Source organism: Myodes glareolus, chromosome 26 (genome assembly GCF_982192425.1).
Source record: "Myodes glareolus chromosome 26, mMyoGla1.1, whole genome shotgun sequence".
Classification (NCBI taxonomy): domain Eukaryota; kingdom Metazoa; phylum Chordata; class Mammalia; order Rodentia; family Cricetidae; genus Myodes; species Myodes glareolus.
This window is the reverse complement of record NC_142051.1, coordinates 14,101,262-14,125,328: the sequence shown is the minus strand read 5'-3', so window position 1 is coordinate 14,125,328 and position 24,067 is coordinate 14,101,262. Positions and strand designations below refer to the sequence as shown.

At 36.8% G+C, this 24,067-nt stretch overlaps 1 protein-coding gene and 1 pseudogene across 1 annotated transcript; both read left to right on the top strand.

Moving 5' to 3' along the window:
* The first annotated feature begins 2,374 nt into the window (after positions 1-2,374).
* Positions 2,375-3,316, top strand: LOC148117755 (olfactory receptor 2AP1-like; annotated as a pseudogene).
* Positions 3,317-19,737: 16,421 nt separating this feature from the next.
* On the top strand, positions 19,738-20,685 carry LOC125389787 (olfactory receptor 6C74-like). Its single transcript, XM_048418463.3, has one exon. The coding sequence runs from the start codon at positions 19,747-19,749 to the stop codon at positions 20,683-20,685; it is 939 nt and encodes a 312-aa protein (XP_048274420.2). The 5' UTR covers positions 19,738-19,746.
* Positions 20,686-24,067: the final 3,382 nt, after the last annotated feature.

Genomic DNA, 24,067 nt, shown 5'->3' with positions numbered 1-24,067 from the left:
TATACATGTATACAATGCATTATGCCCATATATACTCCCATTACTCTCCTGCACCCCTTCCAATCCTGCTGATGCTGCTCTTTTTAACTAGTCTTCTTATGTGTGTGTAAGTGCACATGTGTGTAGGACTTGTACAGGTAGTCATGGCTATTGCAACTCAATGATTGTAATGCCCATGACATTTCCAGAAGACAGTGCTTCATAGGAGTGCACTCCTCCCTCTGACTCTTATAGTCTATAGCAGATATAAAAATAGTAATGTAGCATGATCTCTAACTAGTCTTAATAATAAAAACCCCAAGTCAGATATAGTGGTAAATTGGAAAGATCAGAGAAGCAGAGCAGTCAGCTTACCTCTACTAACTCCTCAAACCAAATGGGCAATCCTAACTCTAGGAATTCTCAGATGCATTTCTGGGTCTCAGCAAACATGTGCCCAAGGATGCCATTCCTGGTCTAAGCAACCATGTGCCTGCAGATGCAATTCTGGATCTCAGCAAACATGTGCCTGAGGATGCCCTTCCGGATCTCAGCAAACATGTGCCTGGGAATGCAATTCCTGTGTCTAAGCAAACATGTGCCTAAAGATGCAGTTCCTGGGTCTAAGTAAACGTGTGCCTGAGGATGCAATTCCTGCATCTAAGCAAACATGTTTTTGAGGAAGCAATTCCATGTCTAAGCAAAAAAGCTTGTTATTTGTTGGCTACCTTTCTCAAGTTCTTTTAAAATGCCTCTTCCAAACATTGGACACTTCTTTACCTTGTCACATTAGTGACTGTGAAGAAAATTTGTACTGCTCATATATGCATTGATAAACATGAAAGTTAAAAATGTAAAGTTCTTGATAAACAAGAAGATTATATGATTTTGTTGTTGTTGGCTTATACAACAAATGCAATGAACAGATTTATGTGATTTTAAATTCACTTTTATATAAATAGCCTGCCTGTCTTTTGTTTTTCTTTCTTTTTTTTTTCTGAAGGCCCAGGGATCAATTCCCAAGGGTTCTGAGCCTTTATATTCTCCAATTAAGCTACAGAAGGACCTGGTTTGGACCAAATATAGAAGTGGCCATGCTTGAGGTTAGAGGGGGTTGGTGATGGTCAAATTTAATTAGACATTTTTTGCCTCTTTATTGTGCCATCTACTGTTCATCTTTGATGACATAGCTTCACACACATTTGTTGCATACACTTTTATTGATTTAAACAATAGACAAAATATGACTTGTAAGATACTGCAATATGTAAAAAATTTAAATGACACACAATTAGAGCAAAAACTGGTAAAAAATAAGACAAATTATGTTTTATGTTATTTCATTCTCCCTCCCATGGAGTCAGTTATTTTTGTTTCCTCTTCTGTGACCTGGAACCATTTCTTCTCATATCCTAGCAGGTGATTACCAAGCCTTTGTGTTCCACCATGTGAAGACACAGAAGCAAATGTGTGAGTAATAGAATTCGTTATGGAGACAACGTTTCTTGTCGTAAGTAATTTCATAGCTATACATTTTTGGAAAATTTTAAAATTCATTTCAAAGCCTTTTAACTACATTTAACACATTATTTGATGGCAATCTGGAAGGGAATCCTTTCTTGTCAAACAAAATTCATTGGATCAAGTTTTATTGTTTGGGTACATATGTAATTATATATAACCATATATAAATATCACACCATATAACCATGTACATATCAGGAGTTATTGTAAAATATTTTGTGCTAGTAAATATTTGAGAATATTTATCTTGTAGAAATGACCATAATATTTAATCTAATTGATGATATAACTTATAAATACAAAAAAATTTTGTCTGGTAGCATACATCTGTAAGATTGGCACTGAGGAGGCAAAGGCAGGAGGATTGCCACAAGTTGTAAGGAACCAGACTTACACAGCAAGGCCATTTTAAAAGATCAACAGATTATTTACTTACTTTCATTTTTTAATCGTTCACCCAGTAAACTCAGGAATTATGTTTAAGGCACAGCCATCGCAAACCAGGAACTCACAGTAGCCGACGTAACATGACTATCACAACACAGGAAGATTGATTATTGTGAATTCTGAACGCTACTAAGAAGTGAGATCAATTGGCTGGTAGGAGAGAACAAACACCCACAAGTTGTCCTTTGATTTCCACACTTGCACAACAACACATTCTCCACTCCCATGCACACAAAATAAATAAAGAAGAATGTAGTAGAAGCTGTTTTTTTTTAAATAGAGTAAACTCATGTTTATTTAATTTTATTTTTCAGATTATGGTAATTTGTTTTTATCTGTGGCTCCTGATTTTATACTGAAACCAAATTCAATTTAATTTTCACACTTGCCGTTGGTATTCTCTATTTCGTCTTCCCTAAAGTTGATGATGACAAACCACACATCAGTGACAGAGTTCATTCTTCTCTGATTGACAGATGATGTCAACCTTCAAGCTATTCTTTTTCTCTTTCTGCTCCTAACTTATATCTTAAGTGCCATGGGAAACTCAGCCATCATTCTCTTGACCCTACTGGATTACCGCCTCCAGACGCCTATGTATTTTTTCCTTCAAAATTTTGCATTTTTGGAGATATCTTTTACCTCTGTTTTCATTCCCAAAATGCTAGTCAATATTGGAACTGGAGATAAGACTATTTCCTTTGCTGGTTGCTTCACACAGTATTTTTTTGCAATTCTTCTGGGAGCCACCGAATTTTACCTCTTAGCAGCTATGTCCTATGACCGCTATGCCGCCATTTGCAGACCCCTGCATTACATGACTGTCATGAGTAGGAGACTTTGTTTTCAACTCGTGCTAGGTTCCTGGTTCTCTGGTTTTTTAGTTGTTATTGTGCCACATGCAATGACTCTTCAGTTGCCTTTCTGTGCCTCCAACATCATCAATCACTATTGCTGTGACTTCACTATATTGCTGCATTTATCCTGTTCAGACACACATTTCATAGAAGTGATCCAGTTCTTCCTGGCTGCCATGACCCTCATCGTCACCTTGCTACTGGTTATTCTCTCCTACACATACATCATCAGGACAATTTTGAGGATCCCCTCTGCTCAACAGAGAAAGAAAGCTTTTTCTACATGTTCCTCTCACATGGTAGTGGTCTCACTTTCCTACGGAAGCTGTATTTTCATGTATATAAATCCTTCTGTTAAAGATGAAGCAAATTTTAATAAGAGAGTGGCTGTTCTAAATACCTCTGTTGCTCCTCTGTTAAATCCATTTATCTACACTCTCAGAAACAACCAAGTAAAAATATCTCTCAAAGATATGTTAATCAAGATGATAAATTTCTCAAAAAAGTGAAACTGTTTAAGCCTGGGTACTATGATAAAAAAGGTTTAGAAGATTGCAACTGTACATAAAAATATACCTTCTACATAATTCACTTATTAAATTAAGTCATTTTCTTCTATAAGGATGTGTTTCTGTTTATCGTTTCTACTTAAATTCTGTTGCTTTTATTTATATTTCACTTAAAAGTTTTTCATTACGGTTATTTTTGTACATGGGTGCCTTTTCTGTACATTTGTGTAGGAGGCATGTAGACCCTTGTGCTCCCACACAAGCTCTAGCAAAACTCAGAATGTTAAACACACATGCTTGTCTCTTCACAGGAAAGATGTTTATATCACCTGTTTTCTGCCCAGAAGGCTGGGGATAGATGTGCTTCATCGCCTGGTGACCTTTCAACACTCTGCTTGACCAGGCCACATTGACTATCTGGAGCAAGGTTTCGTAAAGACATTAAGACAGTATTAGTGTAAATCCCAGAAGAGATAAGTTGGTTTAAAATTCTTATTTGCTAGTTCTGCTACACCAAGGCGAAATTATATAAGCATCATATACATACCTTGTGGATAACTGAAAGTGAAAGGTTTATTCTTTTATTTAAATGATAATTGAGTCATTATTTTACTCACTGTTTCCTTTCTATTTTAAATACTATCATCAGGACATTAATTAATTAATAATTGAATTGGATATATGGTTTGAAAGTACAGATTACAGAATTATATATAGTTAGGTATTTAAGTCACATATTATTTATTTTGAACTACACACAATTGTATACAATTGTATAAAGACTCATAAATACACATTGGATTTATTTACATATTCATCATTGAGAATTCCATGTATTTCATATAGAATGATCAAGTCAACTTCCTGTTTATTCCCCTCAAATTCTTCCCATATATCCTCAACCAATTTTCACTTCTTCCTTCCAACTTTATATATTCTCTTTTAAACTCACTGAGTCTGCTTTGTTTACTGGTGCCTAACACCAGGGCCAACCACCAGGACAGAGATGCCCAATCAGGACTCAAAAGACTGAAGAAAGCTGATATGAAAATCAAATTTTAAAAAGCCAAATCAAAGTATGCTTTTCTGTATAAACTGTATGTATGGCAACAATACACTGAAACCCCTTCATCTCTATAATTAACAAAAATAATAAAAGAGGAAAATATATTGAGCTCAGACTTTTATCTTGAGGAGAACTACTAATTAATAATGTGTTCAGAGAAGATGAATTCGCAAATCATTCTATGAAACAGAAATCACAAGCAAATAGTGTTTGAAAGTCTATACATATTATATTTGAGTTTACTAAATAATACAAAAATTAAATACATTTTAATGCTAATTATTTTGATTTTGATTCTTTAGAATATCAGTAATTTGTGTGGAATGCATAATAATATCCACAAGATCAATTAAACAGTGTATCAAGATAGTTTTGACTAAAGCTTAATATTTCTTTATGATTTTTAATTTTCCTCAAATTTTTCTCATCTTGATAATATTTTGAAAACTCTGGTTTCTCTGAATTCTCCGGTGTATTGGCTATTAAGGAAAGAAAAGTCAAGCATAAAAGAATTTAACTACTTTTCTCAATAATACCTTTTTTAATATATAAGATGGGAAATTTTAAATATTAGTATCTCAAAAAATATTGTAGATGTTATTTCTACTATTTGTTCATTAAATATGCTAAAATGGCCTATTTAAAAGACCAATAAATTCTCAAGAAAAGCATTGGACTCTTTCAAACATAAGAATTATCTTAATTGAAGCTATGACTTTGGATTTGATGCTGCTGAAAAAGTAAATACAGACCCTGGAATTTGCATATGGAAGGTTTTATATTTGTCTTCAAACATTGTCAACTTCAGCTAGCTTTCATTCAGAAAGGCCATCACAGTGTACTGCCTTACTCTAGTACAGATGCACAGCGCAATCATTCATACAACATAATTTATCCTTATGGAAATTAATTGCAATAATGCACTGATAAGTTAGTATAACAGCAGTATAAACACAGGACCCTAAGATTGGTCAGTGTCAAGATACTTGGGAACATTTGTAATAAACATACTAGATAAGGGTTACAGAATAACGTTCATAAAAAAATTATGGGACCTTCTGGAGAAAGATGTTGAGATTTTCCTTTCAAAGTTTAATATATTACATGTGGTTCAAACTATTATAAAGAAACATGAAATCTTTTTTAGGGGGCTTTGTGGATTTTTAAGATGCATGTATCACATGGCTATTTGACATATAAAGATGCTAGATTTGCAAAGAAATTTCTTCAGTAAATCAAGGTTGCTTACTATACAGGTTGTTCAGCTAAACAGAACTCCTGATCCAACACATTTGATGTTTGGGGGAGGTAATATTCCTGGCACATAGACATGCTGCTTATAGACGTTGTAGGTAAATAGGGCATGCACTAAGATTTTCAGAAAAGCTAAGCCATCCTATGTGGATATCTACTCAGTTTTGAAAATTGGTTTGGGGTTATTATTGGGACTGTGTAGAGAATGAGTGTTTGACTTCCTTACCAAGTAAAATAAAGACCCAAAATGAACTGAATGTTATCTGACATGACCTTATCATGTACCTGGAATATACACAGCAGCACTCCCTCATCAAACAGAAATGACAGATTGCCGTGGAGTCATCTGTTAAGAAGAATTACAATATGCATGTTTGTGAAAACAACAGTTTCAATGAATTGATGCACAAATTTGATAAAAATCATTTGTGCTATCAGCAAAATTTATGTGAAATAAGAAAATATCTATATGAGGAAGAATGGGAAATGGAGGAGGCAGATTTTATGTACTTGCAGAATTTTGGGGTCTATGAGGACAAGAGCATAGAGTGCTAAAGATACACTGCATTACAATGAAAATGGTTCAAATAGAAGCACTAAATTATATTTTATCTGTCCAAAGATGAAACCACACTATAGATATTCAGCTATATGCTTGACATGTAGATGTAGATTTTGACTACCCTGGGTGCTTACATTAGACTTAAGTTTCAAATCTTATGCAATGCTCAATTTGGCTAGCAACACTCAGAATTTGGAGAGATGTGTGAGCATAACCTCCAGGACTTTCACAAATGTTGCGGCATATTTGAGGTTCAGTAAAGAAATCTTCAAAAGCAATGTTGGAAATACTAAAGATGATTCATTAGTTGGTAAAAAAAATCACTAAATTAATACAAACATTATAAAGGTATAGATCATCTATAAAAACACTAAGAAATAAAGATCTAGTCCATGCTCATTTATAAAAAGAATTACTATTTTTATGATGTCAGTTCTTCCTAAATTAATGCACAAATTCAAAACGATCTTTAATTTTAAGGTATTTTCCAGACATTGACAAGTAGATTCTAACATTTATATGAAAAGACAAAATGCCTAGAATAGCCCACAAAATTTTAATTGTGAAAAACTTGGAAGACTCACAATACTTTACTACAAAATATCTCCAAAATTGATAACATGAGGTTTTACACATAGATCAATAGAACATATTTGAAGGGCCAGAAAAAGATTCCTGTAAACAATTTGATAATTCTTTGATACAAGAATAAAGGTTGTGGGATGGCAGAATGATAGTGTTTTCCAAAATGACATTGAAAAGCCTGGTGTTCACTAGGAGATACAAAGAAGTGGATTTTGACATTAAGATGGCCCATACAGGTAGATCCACTCCACCATGACCAATGATCAAGAAATTCAAGCATATTTCTGCTACTTCTTTTGAAATAGAATGACCTTCGGAGTGGCTGCCTTCAGGATACTTGGTCTAGAGTGAGTTTACTGCCTAAACAACAATATGCTAATGACTTGATGCCTCAAAATATTGAAACAAACAGCTGTTCTAGTTTTCCTTTTTTCATGTTAAAGCAGTATTTTGTCTTCTTCTCTCTTTCGTACTGGGGATGTAAAAGTGTATGGAAAATAACCAAGAGTGAAGTCAGCAGTCAGTATTCGCTGAGTTGCCCTCCTGTTACTATCCAATGTTTTAGTGATTCTTTCTTTTTTCTTTTTTCTTTTTTTTGTTTTTTTTGAAAGTAATTTTATTAAATTATAAAAGTTTCCATTTCCGCCCCACCTCCCAACACCCTCCAACTCCCCCCACTCCTTCTCCTCCTCCCTCTTCATCCCTAAGGGCAGACAGGGTTTCCTGCCCTGTGGGAAGTTCAAGCTCCTCCCACTCCCTTCAGGTCCAGGAAGGTGAGAATCCAAACAGACTGGATCCCCAAAATCCAGTATATGCAGAGGAAACAAGTCCCAGTGTCATTGTCAATGGCTTTTCAGAAAGACTCCGGGCTAGCCACATTCAGAGAATCCGGCCACATTCAAAGAATCTGCTTTGATCACGTGCTCGTTCAGTCCCAGTCCAACTGGCGTTGGTAAGCTCTCATTAGATCCGTTCCCTTGTATCAGTGGGTGATAGCATCCCTCGCAGTCCTTATTTCTTTTTTCATTTTCTTCGTCCTTCTGCTCCTCATTTGGACCTTGGGGGGATCAGTCTGGTGCTCCAATGTGGGTCTCCGTCTGTATCGCCATCCATCTCCAGATGAAGGATCTATGGTGATAAGCAAAATATTCATCAGTATGGTTATGGGCCAAGGCTGGTTCAGGCACCCTCTCCTCTGTCCAGAGAACAATCTGGGGATCTCTCCTTGGACCTGGGATCCCATATATAATCAAGTCTCCTGTAATCTCAAAAATGACTCCCTTAGTTGAACTATATTCTTCCCTGATCCCATATTCATCCTTCCTCCCTCCCCCACATCCCAGTCCACCGAGCTTTGCCCATTCCTCCCCTACTCCCTTTTCTCTAACCCTCTCCCATTCCAACAACCCTCCCACCCTACCCCCCCATGCACCCGAGGTTACCTGGGACTCTTGTCTATTTCCTACCTCCTGGCGGATAGCTAAATAATCTTCATCAGGTTCATCTTCTTATTTAGCTTCTCTAGGATCATGAATAACAGGCTCAAAGACCTTTAATTAAGGTTACAATCCACTTATGAGTGAATACATACCGTGTTCTTCTTTTTGGGTCTGGCTTACCTCACTCAGTAAAGCATTTTCTATTTCCATCCATTTGCATGCAAAATTCAAGATGTCATTGTTTTTTACCGCTGAGTAAAACTCTAATGTGTATATGTTCCACACCTTTTTTAACCATTCTTCTATTGAGGGGCACCTAGGCTGCTTCCAGGTTCTGGCTATTACAAATAGTGCTGCTATGAACATAGTTGAACAAATGCTTTTGTAGTATGTTAGGGAATCTCTAGGGTATATTCCCAAGAGTGGAATGGCTGGGTCCTGAGGGAGGTTGACTCCCAGTTTCCTGAGAAACCGCCACACTGATTTCCACAGTGACTGCACAAGTTTGCATTCCCACCAACAATGGATGAGTGTTCCCCTCATTCCACATCCTCTCCAGCATAGGCTATCATTGGTGTTTTTGAGTTTGGCTATTCTGACAGGTGTAAGATGGTATCTCAAAGTGGTTTTGATTTGCATTTCCCTGATCGCTAAGGAGGTTGAGCATGACCTTAAGTGCCCTTTGGCCATTCGAAATTCATCTGTTGTGAATTCTCTGTTCAGATCAGTACCCCATTTTTTAATTGGGTTAATTAGGGTTTTGGTGTCTAGTTTCTTGAGTTCTTTGTATATTTTGGAGATCAGACCTTTGTCTGATGAGGGGTTTGTGAAGGTCTTCTCCCAGTCGGAAGGTAGCCTTTTTGTCTTACTGACAGTGTCCTTTGCGTTACAGAAGTTTCTCAGTTTCAGTAGGTCCCATTTATTCATTGTTTCTCTTATTGTCTGTGCTACTGGGGTCCTACTTAGGAAGTGGTCTCCTGTGCCTATATCTTGTAGATTACTTCCCACTTTCTCTTCTATCAGGTTCAAAGTGGACAGATTAATGTTGAGGTCTTTAATCCATTTGGACTTGAGTTTTGTGCATGGTGATAGATATGGATCTATTTTCATTCTTCTACAAGTTGACATCCAGTTATGCCAGCACCATTTGTTAAAGATGCTTTCCTTCTTCCATTGTATACCTTTAGCTCCCTTGTCGAAAATTAGGTGTTCATAGGGTTGTGGGTTAGTATCCTGGTCTTCTATTCGATTCCATAGATTGACTTCTCTGTTGCTATGCCAATACCAAGCTGTTTTCAATACTGTAGCTCTGTAATAGAGTTTGAAGTCAGGGATGGTAATGCCTCCAGAAGTTCCTTTATTGTATAAGATTGTTTTGGCTATCCTGGGTTTTTTGTTTTGCCATATAAACTTGATTATTGTTCTCTCAAGGTCTGTGAATAAGTTTGATGGGATTTTGATGGGAATTGCATTGAATCTATAGATTGCTTTTGGTAGAATTGTCATTTTTACTATGTTGATTCTCCCAATCCAAGAGCAGGGGAGGTCTTTCCATTTTCTGGTATCCTCCTCAATTTCTTTCTTCAAAGACTTAAAGTTCTTGTCAAATAGGTCTTTCACTTCCGTGGTTAGAGCAACCCCAAGATATTTTATGCTATTTGTGGCTATCATGAAAGGTGATGTTTCTCTGATTTCCCTCTCTGCTTCTTTATCCTTTGTGTATAGGAGGGCCACTGATTTTTTGGAGTTATGTTGTGTCTTTATTTTCATTAAATTCAAGGAAGACTTTAATTTCTTTCTTTATTTCTTCCTTGACCCAGGGGTGATTCAGTAGTTGACTGTTCAGCTTTCATGTGTTTGTAGGCTTTCTGGGACTAACATTGTTGTTGAATTTTAACTTTAATCCATGGTGATCTGACAAGACACAGGTGGTTACTAATAATTTTTTGTGTTTGTGGAAGTTTGCTTTGTTACCGAGTATGTGGTCAATTTTCGAGAAGGTTCCATGAGCTGCAGAGAAGAAGGTATATTATTTTCTATTTGGGTAGAATGTTCTGTAGATGTCTGTTAAGTCCACTTGATTCATTACCTCTATTAATTCTCTTATTTCTCTATTAGGTTTCTGCCTGATTGACCTGTCCATTGGTGAGAGAGGTGTGTTGAAGTCTCCTACTATTAATGTGTGTGTAGTTTGATGAATGCCTTGAGTCCTAGAAGTGTTTCTTTTACATAAGTGGATGCTTTTATATTAGGGGCATAGATATTTAGGATTGAGACTTCCTCCTGATGAATTGTTCCTGTTATGAGTATAAAGTGTCCTTCTCCATCTCTTTTGATTGATTTTGGTTTGAAGTCAATTTTGTTAGAATTTAGAATGGTCACACCCACTTGTTTCTTAGGTCTGTTTGCTTGAAAAACCTTTTCCCCACCTTTTACTCTGAGTAGATGTTTGTCTTTGTGGTTGAGGTGTGTTTCTTGTAAACAGCACAATGTTAGATCCTGTTTTCATATCCAATCTCTTACTCTTTGCCTTTTTATAGGTGAATTGAGTCCATTGATATTAAGTGATATTAATGACCAGTGGTTGTTGACTCTGGTTATTTTTTTTTATTTTTATTTTTTTGGGTAGTAGAGTTTGTGTGTTTCCCTTCTTTGCGTTGTGTTTGTGAAGGGTTGCTAATGTCTGATTAATTGTTGGCAGTGTTGGCAATGTTGAATTCCTTGGGTTGTGAGTTTCCTTCTATTTCTTTCTGTATGGCTGGATTTGTGGCTATGTATTGTTTAAATTTGTTTTTATCCTGGAATATTTTGTTTTCTACATTGATCGTGAATGATAGCTTGGCTGGGTATAGTAGTCTGGGCTTGCATCCATGATCTCTTACTTTCTGCAGTACCTCTATCCAAGACCTTCTGGCTTTCATGGTTTTTATAGAGAAGTCCGGTGTATGACTGGTAGGTTTACCTTCATAAGTTCTTTGGTCTTTTTCCTTTGCAGCTCTTATTATTCTTTCTTTAATCTGAATGTTTTGTGTTTTGATTATTATATGGTAAGGCGATGGTTTTTTATTTTGTTTTTGTTTTTTTTTTTTTGATCCAGTCTATTTGGTGTTCTGTATGCTTCTTGAACCTTCATAGAAATATCGTTCTTTAGGTTGTGAATGTTTTCTTCTATAATTTTGTTGAATATATTTTTTGGGCCTTTGATCCGCAATTCTTCTCCTTCTTCTATCCCTATTATTCTTAGGTTTGGTCTTTTTATTGTGTCCCAGATTTCTTGAATGTTTTGTCATGAGAATTTGTTGGATTTACTGTTTTCTTTGATCAGAGTGTTTATTTTCTCTATGGTGTCTTCAGAATCTGAGATTCGTTCTTCTATCTCTTGTATTCTATTGGTTATGCTTGTTTCTGTAGTCTCTGTTCGTTTAGCTCGATTTCCCATATCCAGCTGGCCCTCAGTTTGTGTTTTCTTCATTGCCTCCATTTCAGTTTTCAATTCTTGAACTATTTCCATTACGTGTTTGATTGCTTTTTCTTGGTTTCCCAGGGTATCATTTATGGATTTACTCATTTCTTCAACCTTTTTGTTATACTTCTCATCCATTTCTTTAAGGAGTTATTAATATCCTGTTTAAGGGACTCTATCACTTTCATAATGGCACTGTTTTCCACTTCTTCTGGATTAGGGTGTTCAAGTCCTTCTGTTGTAATATTGCTGGGATCTGGTGTTTTCATGTTGTTTTTCAGATTGTTGGAGGAATTCTTGCCTTGGAATCTGTCCATCTCTTCCTTCAAATGCTCTCTAATGGATCTTCTGGTACAGGGTCAGGTTCCCTTGTTGGCCAGGGACCTCGCCCTCTGATGGATCTTCCGCTACTGGATCAGTGCCCACTTGCTGGCCAGGAATCTCGTTGACAAAATGCCTATCTTTCTGCAGGCAGGCTATTGAAACACAGGACTCCCTCCTGTCGGCTTGCACTTACCACCCTGTCCCAGTGCCCAAACAGGCTGAGCTGGGGGATTTTATGGCCCAGAGAAAGGTAGGAAGAAGGGAAGGGGTTCCTGGGTGAAAGCTGGGATGGGATAGGAGAAGAGAGGGCTTAGCAGGGTGGAGCAGCCCCTGCAGAATGACCAGGGAGTTAAGGGGATCAGGGAATGTCTGCGTTCCCTTGCCGGGCTTCTGCCATGCGTTAGGAGCACACTTACCCCTCTGATGGATCTTCTGTTACAGGATCAGTGCCCCTTGCTGGCCAGGAATCTCGTTGACAAAAAATAATCTTAGTGATTCTTTCTTATCTCTGTTGCTTCTATTTAACATATTTCTAATCCTCATGCCCCTACCCTGGTAAGTGGTATACATGTTGAAAATGGTCCCTGACATATAAGAAATATACCTAATGAGTAGTGTAGTTAGATAATATAGTCGATTTAGTTCTAGTTTTCAGAACTTTCACACTGTATTTCATAGAGGTTGTATCAGTTTGCATTCCCAGCAATAGTGTATGAGAAGGTTCCACATCCCCCACATCCTTGCTAACACTTATCATTCAGTTTTTGGATCTTAGCCATCTTTTGAAATCTCGAAAGAGTTTGAATTTTCTTTGCTTGATAGTAATTGGTCTTAATTATCCACTAGTATTGGAAAGTAAGACCTATTTCTGAAGAGAATACACACACACACACACACACATATACACACACAAACAAAGACACACTTAAACAGAGACACACAGACAGAGAGACACACAGACACAGACACACACGTACACAATGATCACAGAGAAATCAAGTTATTAGAGATTAAGAACACTCTTCCCTGCTGGATACCTTCCTTGGTACCAAAAGCTGCTATTCTGGTTACTGGGCATAGGGGAGGGGAGGGAGCTAACAACAAACAGTCATATACAGCTGTGAACACTGTGCACAATAGTCAAGGCGCCCATGTCAGAACATGCTGACAGGTGTAATAGGAACACAAATGTTATGTGGATAGCCAATAACTTGCTGACTAAACTTAAGGCCAATACACAAGAAGAAATATATGCTTGTTACTGTAAATCAGTTCAAGACTCCAAGATCAGGGTGCCCATAGATGAGGCCCCAGGGATGAGTCTACAGTCACTGTAATGCTAAATAGACATAGTATAATATCCCTGCACCCCTCTACCTGTTGATTAGTACAGAACTCAGACCTATCAAAGAAGATTCTTTGTGCAGTTAACAGGTGTACAGAGAGCAGGCAAATTCACAACTGGTCAAGTTTAGACAATAAATGTCAGTAGTGTGCTCAGTCACTAATAGGTCGTCTATATCACCTCTCACCCCACACAAGGCTGAGGACCACTGCCGAAGAAGAAACAGAAAGATTGCAAGATTAAAAAGTTGAAAAGGGGCCACACTGTCTTTTGGACATGACAGGCATGCTGCACTCATGAGCTCACATTCTGTTCACTTAAAAGTGATTTGACAATCAGTTAACATTCTCCTAGGGACCAGAGAGGGACTCATGAGCCTCTCACACCACCCTGATTAAAGATGGCCTTAGTAGCCCAATCATAGTAAAGTGTTTGGTGCCACATCCTGGAGAATATTGGCAAAACAAATTAGACTTGAAAGAGTATAAAAAAATTTAAAGAAGAAGAGGATATGAATTTGGGGGAAGGAAGTAGATAGTGGGCTGGATCTAAGGGGAGTTAAGAAAAGAGTTTGTGTGTGAATGTGATCAAATATATTGATGAAATCACAAGAATTAATAATTCTGCTTTAAAGATGACAAATTAATAAGTATATATTATCAATAAAGCAATATATCAAACAGGGAAGGACATACTGTATAGGAGGCCAAAAGATTAATAATATACAGTTCTCATCTCACATATCCAAAGCCAAGAACTGGTATGTAAACTAATACATCACATAAGAAATTGTGATGGCATAAAGAAGTGATGGTTACTGGTGGTGGATTCTTCAGTGGCAGGATTTATTTTTTATGATGATTGGAGCAAAAGGCTGCTAATTTTCTTTGGCAATTCATGAAATTTTGACTGAAATACTTACATGTTTAAAGGTAACAATATATCTACATAAATAATATTCCAGAAATTTATATTTAATCATCTTTTACATAATTACTTCATAATTAATAATTTATTAAGTTACGTAACTACTTAGAGTTATGACGAGTAACCTTTTAAGTGTACATATTCACTATTTGTAAGTTAAGAACAAAAAAGAAATTGAAGAACATTTCACTTGGCTGTGTAAGCAAAGTTATGTTCTGATATGAAAATTGAAACATTATTAATTAAAGATATTTAAATTTAAAAGTTCAGCCATAGGTGCAGAAGGTGATCATGAATCCCAGCCATTAAATCTGAACTCGTATCTATAGGTAGTCTGTGACCGAGTGGTGCTATTGTCTTTATTAGATACTCACTTTTAAGCCCACCAGATTTCAAGCCCATAGAGAAATTACCAGGTGCATGTGAAAATCACAAGACATAAAATCAATTTAATTTAATTTAATAAAATTTAAGAGGTTATTGAGAGAAAGAAAAACACATGCACAGGTGTGGGAAAGTTGGTGTGGGAAGAGAGCATGGAGTGTGCGTGCCCAGCTTATAAAGCTGCCTAGCACATGTGCATAGACACTTACATAGCTGCATCATGTGTAGATCATGTGACCATGCTACATGTATGGCACATAAGACTTGAGGGCCCTGGGTGGCTGTGTAAGTTGCCTGAGTGCTTGATGACGCGTGCATGGCCTTGGAACCAGGAAGTGCTAGCACCTGGGGAGGTTTGACATTTTGTCAAAGTTCTGAGTGATGAAAATGATAACACATAGTCATATTGGTGACAAAAAAGTCAAACATGAATGTGAGAAAGAGATTTAAGTGGAAAAAAAAGAGTAGATGGGGTGGGAGGAAGATAAGACATGATGGAGATACGTAATCAACATATATGCAAGCATGAAATTATCAAGAAAAAATTTACTTAATAAAACTATACATCATTTCCTTGATTTGTCAATTCCAGCATTAGATAAACTTTGTTTTATCAATTTTTGTTGTTTCCTAAAGCAGTTATTAGTAGTGGGTATGAAATCCAACCTGCTTCGTGGTACAAGGAATCTACAACTGAACTACACTCCTAACCCATTTAGCTTCTGGGTATTTCATTTTAAGTTAATGAAAAGTTGTGATTTTTTTTTTTCATACACGGATGACATCCCGGAATTGCTGCTCAGTGGCTTCAATGCTGAAAAAACCTTTTAGAATTAGTTAGATCACAAAGCAGAATTGGAAATGCTATTAAAGGTATTTAAATGGGGCTTATGCATGAGGGGTAAGAGAAAGAAGCTGCCAGAAGACAGCATAAAATTAATGCTGCGAGGTGGGCAGGCTCAAGGGAAGTGCTGGGAATAGAAGAAAATACTCAGGGGTGGGTATAACTATCTTATCAACCGCAAACCAATCTTACTATTACCACATACTTGATTGATGGCATTCAATTTCTATCTCAAAAGACTGTCAGGAATGATGTGTGAAGTAACTCTGGAGACACTTTGGATACTTTATAATATGATAAAATAAAACCAGAAGTCACTAGAGTTATATGTAGGATTTTTCAAAAGTATTTTCCTTATAATTAGGTGAAATTCCTAGCAAATTTCAGGCTCATGGATAGGAAAGGAAAAAATACTCAAGCACTGATTAATTGAGTGAGAATTCCAGATGTCATTCTGTCAGAAGCTGCAGTAAGCTTCCATAGTGAGAGGCTTCTTTCTCAATGCATTTTTCAGGCAAAATCCCAACCAATATTATCACAAGCCTAGTCTACTTACAGAGCAAAACTATTTGTGACACATAACTTATAGTCTAATAAACTGATTAAGTGTATTGTCCACCTTACTAAGGCATATAACTGAATTGGGAGCCCTGAGGCATACCAGTTAGTGTAGGAGTTGTGAGAAACTACACAAGCCTGATACAGACACACGGATAATTAGTTTAATTTAGAAGCCTCACTGATAACTGTTTTCTTAAATGATAGAGCAGATTTCTTTGAGGAATCTACATGCAAGTCTCTGGAGATTGTTTAGTTTTTTAAGTATAATTTGCTTTTAAAAATACAGATTGCCTGGGGAGTACATTTGGATAACATGAAAATAGTTATTTCCTTGGGAAATGTTATAAATCTCCAATTCTCGTGACAATTTTCATCATGTCTTTAAGTTTTGCTTCAAGAAGTGAGTATATGAAAATTCACTGCGTTAGGATGGATTCATTTTCTGTGTCAGTGTGAGCAATGATTCCATAGACCACATCACTATAGTAAAGAGAGAACTTAATCACAAAGCATTGGCTAATGATGTCATCTTCAAGATTGTCTGACTAGGTGAGAAAAGCTATCATAATTGTGGCTTAAACTGAGATGCATTCAGAGAGAAGGGTAGTGCCTGTGCTCTTATCAGCAACTTGATCAGTCTGTAAAATAGTGGAAGTCTGGTCTAAGTACAACTGGGCATGTATCTGTGCCTTATTTATGGTATTTAAATACATGTGTTTCAGATAAATATTTATATTTTTTGATTTTTTACACACTTAATTGGAATGGGATTCTAAAAGGTGAAGTCATTTGGAAAAGTTAAAAATTTTTCTGCTACATATGTTTAATGTATTTTTGCTAATTTTTTCTTTAAAACATAGATGTATTTATTCATGTTTAAATTTTAATTAAAAAATAGGATACTTTTTACTGTATTTACCATTTAGAACTATTTTTTTCCACTTAAAGTTAACCTGTTACTCATGATGGGTGATACTATTTTTTAAAAATTTTATCATAGGCTTAACTTCAATGTAAATTCTACATTTTCCAGAGTATTTTGTAGAATCATTGATATGTGTAATTAAAGTAGAATAAATGAATGATCTTAGGTAATAATATAAGATTTCTGTGGTTTAGACATATGCATGCCTACATTTTTCCATTGAGTTCATCCTTGCACACAGAGGAAGCTGTAAGAGATGCCCTCGTGACTCTCTGAATGTGAGGCAATGCCCAATAAATGGTGATCTTCTTTAGCCATGTGTATTGGCTGTGTTGGTATGTACAGCCCTGACAGCAGAATGTTCCTCATGCTTCTCAGTAGATTATGGATTCACCAAGCACTTTGCCTCAGTCCTCACAATTCTGGGAGTATTTTCCCCATTTTGTTTCTCATTCTAAGACCTGTCACAGACTCCAAATATTTCCAGTAAACATTTCTTCATATTTTTTTTAAAAAGTTTACTTTGTACTGTATGTCTTATTTTAATTACTTGTGACCTCTTTTAGGAATGATATATTGGTAAAGGTTTTTTAATAATTACTGTAATATCCTTAAGGCAAGAAGAAATCTTATAGGTTGTCATACCCTTCATGGAAATATAAGAATCTATGTGTCTGACGGTGAAGATTCCAGATAAGAAGTTTTCCCAAGAGATGGATATCTTTACTTTTCATACTAGATGCTCACCTTACTTGCTATGCCAGTCTAACTAATTTTGATCATCAATAGAATCATGTCAATATATACAGTTATCTACTTCTACTTGTTAGTATCTTTGTTCATGTTTCCTGCTCTCTCCTCTCCCGCCGCGCCTCCCCTTCCCTTCCCTTCCCTTTTCTCCCCTCCCCTTCCATTCCCTCCCATCCCTTTCTTTCCCTTCCCTTCCCTTCGTTCCCTTCCTTCTTTTCCTTTTTTTCCCTTTACTTTGTTCCTTTGTCTCCCACCAAGTCCAAGGTCTCATTACAATAGTCAGCACTCTGACACTGAACTATATCCCTAGTTTTTTATTTTCCATTAACAGAATGTTAGCTAGAGATTGTAGTATTTTTGTGAGCGAAAACCATGCCAACTATAATTTGAGTCATGTTACTTGATAATACACGATGTTTCTTAATTTACCAAATAATGTTACACTTTTGCAGGTTGCGTAGTCATAATGCCAATCTCTTCATAAGATAACTCAGATTATGTAAGCAATAGATAAAGAAAAATTGAATATTTTTTAAATTTGCACTTGCTTTAACTACTTACTGATTTATATTTATTTAACTCTGAAAAACTTTCCTCTTCAAGTTCATCTCCCTTTCTCTAAAATACCTACACCTCGATTTTTATTTACAGCTTTAGTATTCCCAGCTCATACAACTTTCTAAAACTGTATTTACATGTTAAGATGATTTTTTTTGTCACTTGAAGCATAAGAAATCACAATGGAGGACAGGTGTGATGTGCTAAATGTTTAATCCCTGCCCCAAGATGCAGAGGCAGGCAGATCCCTGTGTATCTGAGGACCCCCTGATCTACCTAGTGAGTTCCAGGACACCCAGAGCTACATAGTCAGACTTTGTCTCACACACAAATAAAAAGTAGTTAATAATTACAATGTCTTACTTCAAACCCTAATAATATCTAACTGTTCCTAATGAAGTGGTATTGGAATAGAAGGTCAACAAAACTTAAGGCGTCAACAGAAATCAAAGCAATGGACATAGTAACAGAAAGTATAAAGAAAATTTACTCTAAGATGAGCAGTGGTAGCACACACCTTTAATCCCAGCACTCGGGAGGCAGAGTCAGGTGGATCTCTGTGAGTTTGAGGCCAGCCTGGTCTACAAGAGCTAGTTCTAGGATAGGCTCCAAAGCTACAGCGAAACCCTGTCTCAAAAAACCGAAAAAGAAAAAGAAGAAGAAAAGAACTTCAACAACTGACTTTTAAATTTTGAAACTGTATTAATTTTAAAAAGTAGTGAGAAGGAAATCAGACATTTCAGCAACATGAACTGCATAAACTCACCTGTTAGGTCGAGGTATATACTATCCCAACATTGTCTCTCTCTTGCTCTGTCTCTTCCTGTCTCAATCTCTCTCTGTCTCTGTCTGTCTGTCTGTCTGTCTGTCTGTCTGTCTGTCTCTCTCTCTCTCTCTCTCTCTCTCTCTCTCTCTCTCTCACACACACACACACACACACACATCCACTGTCTCTCCTTTCTCCCTTCACCTCTGTCTCAATATAGACTGCTGTGTTTCAAGTAAATACTGACTCTGGATTTCTTTGAAAACATTTAATATTGTATGTAATTAAACTTCTTTAATTGAGCAGAAAATATGACTTGCCATCCTAACTTCTATATACTCAGAAAAAAGAAAAGATTTTTATATTCCAGTGACTTTATATCCTGAAAAATTATTCCATTAAAAGAGAAGCCCACAAAACACCATCATATAAATTGTTATAGCGTAAAATTAAAAATTATTATTCTGCTTTCTGTCCAGATGCCATGAACCTATAAGCTACCGTTTTCTTGGCACAGCTCTCTTTAGATCGTTGATGAGTACTGTGTTGCTGTCTGAACCCTTGTCTTCTCAACTACAATGGTACTTCATCACTACTTATCACTAGCATACTTCTGGAGTGATAACCTCCCTCCTCTTTCTTGTCCACTTAGACTAACTAACAGCCAGAGGACCACAATGAAGAACCACACAAAGGTGACATTTTTCATCCTAGCAGGTTTGACTGATGACCCGCAGTGGAAAGTTGTCTTATTCATCTTCCTGCTTCTTACCTATCTGCTCAGCATCACTGGCAATCTGACCATCATCACACTCACCCTGGTGGATGCTCACCTGAAGACCCCCATGTATTTTTTCCTTCGGAACTTTTCCTTCCTAGAGATTTCCTACACTAGTACATGCATCCCCAAATTGCTTGCTACTTTGGCAACCGGGGACAAAACCATTCCTTACAGCAGTTGTTTCACTCAAGTATTTTTTGCTTTCCTATTTGGAGCATCAGAATTTTACTTGCTGGCAGCCATGTCCTATGACCGCTATGTGGCCATCTGCAAGCCCCTGCACTACATGACCATCATGAACAATAAAGTCTGTGTGCAGTTGGTCCTCAGTTGTTGGCTTGCTGGCTTCTTTGTCATCTTTCCACCACTCCTGTTAGGCTTGAAACTTGACTACTGTGCTTCCAACATTATTGATCATTTCTACTGTGACACCACCCCGCTCATGCAGCTTTCCTGCACAGACACACAGCTCCTGGAGACGATGGGCTTTGTCTCAGCTTTAGTGACACTCTTTCTCACATTGCTAATGGTGATAATTTCCTACACCTACATAGCCATGACGATTCTAAAGATCCCTTCAACCAGCCAGAGGAAGAAGGCTTTCTCTACATGCTCTTCTCACATGATTGTGATATCCCTCTCATATGGCAGCTGCATCTTTATGTATGCTAAACCATCAGTCAAGCAGAGAGTATCTATTTCTAAGGGAATTTCCGTGCTCAACACCTCAGTGGCTCCACTTCTGAATCCTTTTATCTACACCTTGAGGAATCAGCAAGTGAAAACAGCATTCATTAATACAATACACAGGATTACATCTTTCTCAAATAAATGACTATACCATTTCACTATATAAAGAAAGGATACTTAAAAATACCTGTAGTTCATAAGTCTCTTCATTTTTCTCTCAGTGTTTTGTTATTCATATTTCCATCTAAAGAGCATTTTTGTTCTTTAGAAGGAAATTTTATGAGTGCAGGAAGCAGGTAATTAAACAAACATGACCTCAGTTTTAGAGGTCTGCACTCTACTACTGTGTTAAACTTCCTGTTAAACTACTGTGTTAAATAATAAGCTAATATTATTTTAAATACAAAGATTTTTTTCCTGAAAGTCCTCTTTTGTCTCAGTGATATCTGAGAGATATTGAACATTTCATTATTATTATTATTAGTAGTAGTAGTAGTAATTAGTATTATTAGTAGTAATTAGTATTGATTTTTAGAGACAGGGTTTCTCTGTAACTTTGGAGCCTGTTCTAGAACTAGCTCTTGGAGACCAGGCTGACCTTGAACTCACCAAACTCACAGAGTTTGTCTGCTTCTGCCTTCCAAGTGCTGGGACTAAAGGTGTGTGCCATTACCGCCTGTCTGAAAATATTTTTCCAATGTCTCTTCTGTCTTCTAAAAATTCATCCTGACTTAAGAGATAGGCTCAATAGTAGAGGGAGTCTCAACAGAAAGCGGTTGGTTTTGATGCCCAGTTCCACCAACTATGAAAAAAAAGCCTAAAAAACAAAGTGAATTTTTAAATTCAAGTTGGTCAAGGCTATGAAATAATGTTTCACATGTGTTATATTTGATAGGAAGGTTATAACACTACTCTATATTTGTGATAATTTACCATCAGCATATTAAAACTATTATTTAATATGCAATTTTATTTGTTTTCTTTTTATTTTCATGCATATTTTATTATTTTATTTGAAGAAGCTAAAAGCCAATGGGGTGGCTTAGCAGGAAAATGTCCTTGTAGCCAACTCTGACCACATGTGTTGTGTCCCTAGACCTACAAATTAGAAGAACAAAGCAACTCCCACAAATTGTTTTCAGATCACCATCAAAAACATTGCGGTTTTCTCCCTTAGACACATAGTAACATGGTAAAAATAAATTTTTTATTTTTAATTAAAGTAATTTTAAATTATAGAAAAGTATAGTAGGTTTTATTCATTATTGTATTCTTCATCTGTAAATGTATATATTAATATTTGATTTTATTAATATTATATATACACAACTATAGTTGTAAACTCTTTTGGAAAATATCTATTTTTAAGACCAAAGTTACATTTATAATTTAAAAATAGTTCTAGGCATATCTCAAAGATAATGTTGTTAGACTTATTGGTTAGTTGTCAAATTTTCAGCCCGCCCAACCAGATCTTCTCTGTTGGAACTGCGATTTGAGGAACTGAAAGAATGAGGCATACTACTGTCTAACATTGTAGACAAATTACTTCAGTTTCATTGGGCTTTTTTATAGAAATGGAAAAAAAAAGAATGCAGCTATCCAAGGAAGGTTGTTTAAGTTCAGAAAAACATGGTGGAAAAATTATCAGAACAACATACAAGTAAACACCAGTAAGCCCGTACTAAATGTTAACAGAATAATCATTTACCAGAACTTTCACACATCATCTCCCCTTTTCTGTCTAAATAACTCCTTCTGTATATGTGTTGCTTTTATTGATTAATGAATAAAGAAGCTGCTTTGGCCTGTGATAGAGCAGATTAGAGCTGAATGGAGAAAACTAAACTGATACTGGGAGAAAAAAGGGGGAGTCAGTGAGATGCCATGGAGCTGCAGCAGGAGACAGATGAGTTAGAACCTTGCAGGTAAGCCACGGCCATATGGCGATACACAGATTAATAGAAATGGATTAGTTTAAGATGTAAGAGCTACCCAGAAATATGCTTAAGCTATTGGCCAAACAGTATTGTAAATAATTATGTTTCTGAGGAATTTTTTTTAGGTCTGGAAGCCTGGAACAAATGAGTAGCCTCCGACTACAGATTGGAATGCCAACGTGTGTCAGCTAAATTCATATAAAATTTGAGAGAGCTTATAAAAAATTCTACACACACATACAAAACAAAGTTTAGTTGCATTTTTTTTAAAAATGGGTTCTGCTTGCTGCTGGCTCATTTAAAAGAGGTCTTCTTAATTCAGCATTATCAGAAAAAAAACACTCAGCTTCCTTTTTTATATAAATAAACTTGTAAAATAAATTTATTTATATAAAATAATAATATCCAAGTGTATAATGTGTGTACATAAACGCATATGCAGAAGCATTTATATTACTATCTTGTGCACACTGAACATTCTTTTTTATTATTTTTTAAATTTTTATTACTTTTTGTGCTTTTTTTAATCCCCTCCCACTCCCCCACATCCCCTCCTCCCTTTCCTGCCCTGCTTGAGTGAGGGCCAGGAATCCTGCTCTGTGGGAAGTCCAAGGCCCTCCCCCTACATCCAGGCCTAGGAAGCTGTGCATCCATATAGACTAGGGTCCCAAAAACCCAGAACATGCCATAAAAACAAGCCCCAGTGCCTTTATCAATGGCTTTTCAGTCAACTCCCACTATCAGCCACAATCAGCGAGTCTGGTTTGATCACATGCATATTCAGACAGATTTGGTGAATTCCTATCAAACAGGCACACTTTGGGTGGACTAACCCCTCAGGGTCCTGACTCCCTTGCTCATCTTCTCCCTCCTTCTGCCCTTCAACTGGACCTTGGGAGCTCAGTCCAATGCTCTGATGAGGGTCTCTGTTTCTATCTCCATCCGTCACCAGAGGACCCCATGGATACTTGGGATTCCTTCTAGAGCCAAGTCTCTTGCCAACCCTAAAATGGATCCCTTACTGTAGGTATCTTCTTCCCTGCTCCTATATTCTCCCATCCTCTATCTCCACCCTACCACTCCCCCAAGCTCTTACCAGTCCTTCCTTTCTCCCTTCCCTCTCCCCTTCTCCCCTTCCCCCAAAGTCACTCCACCCCTGCCCCACCCCCATGCTCACAGCTTTTGCCCTGTAATCTTGTTTGCTTCCAATTTCCAGGACAATATATATATATGGTTTTCTTTGGGTTCACCTTGTTATTTGACTTCTCTGGGCTTGTGAACTATAGGCTTAATGACCTTGGTTTATGGCTAGAGTCCCCAAATGAGTGAGTACATACCAAATTTATCTTTTTGGGTCAGGGTTATCTCGCTCAGGATAGTGTTTTCTATTTCCATCTATTTACCTACAAAATTCAAGATGTCATTGTTTTTTAACCTCTGAGTCGTACTCTAATATGTATATATTCCATACTTTCTTTATACATTCTTCCGTTGAGGGGCATCTAGGTTGTTTCCAGGTTCTTTCTACTACAAATAATGCTGCTATGAACATAGTTGAACAAATGCTTTTGTAGTATGAGTGGGCAT

Excerpts from the sequence above, each read along its gene's own strand:
- LOC125389787 (XM_048418463.3), top strand. The coding sequence starts at position 19,747 with ATGAAGAACCACACAAAGGTGACATTTTTCATCCTAGCAGGTTTGACT.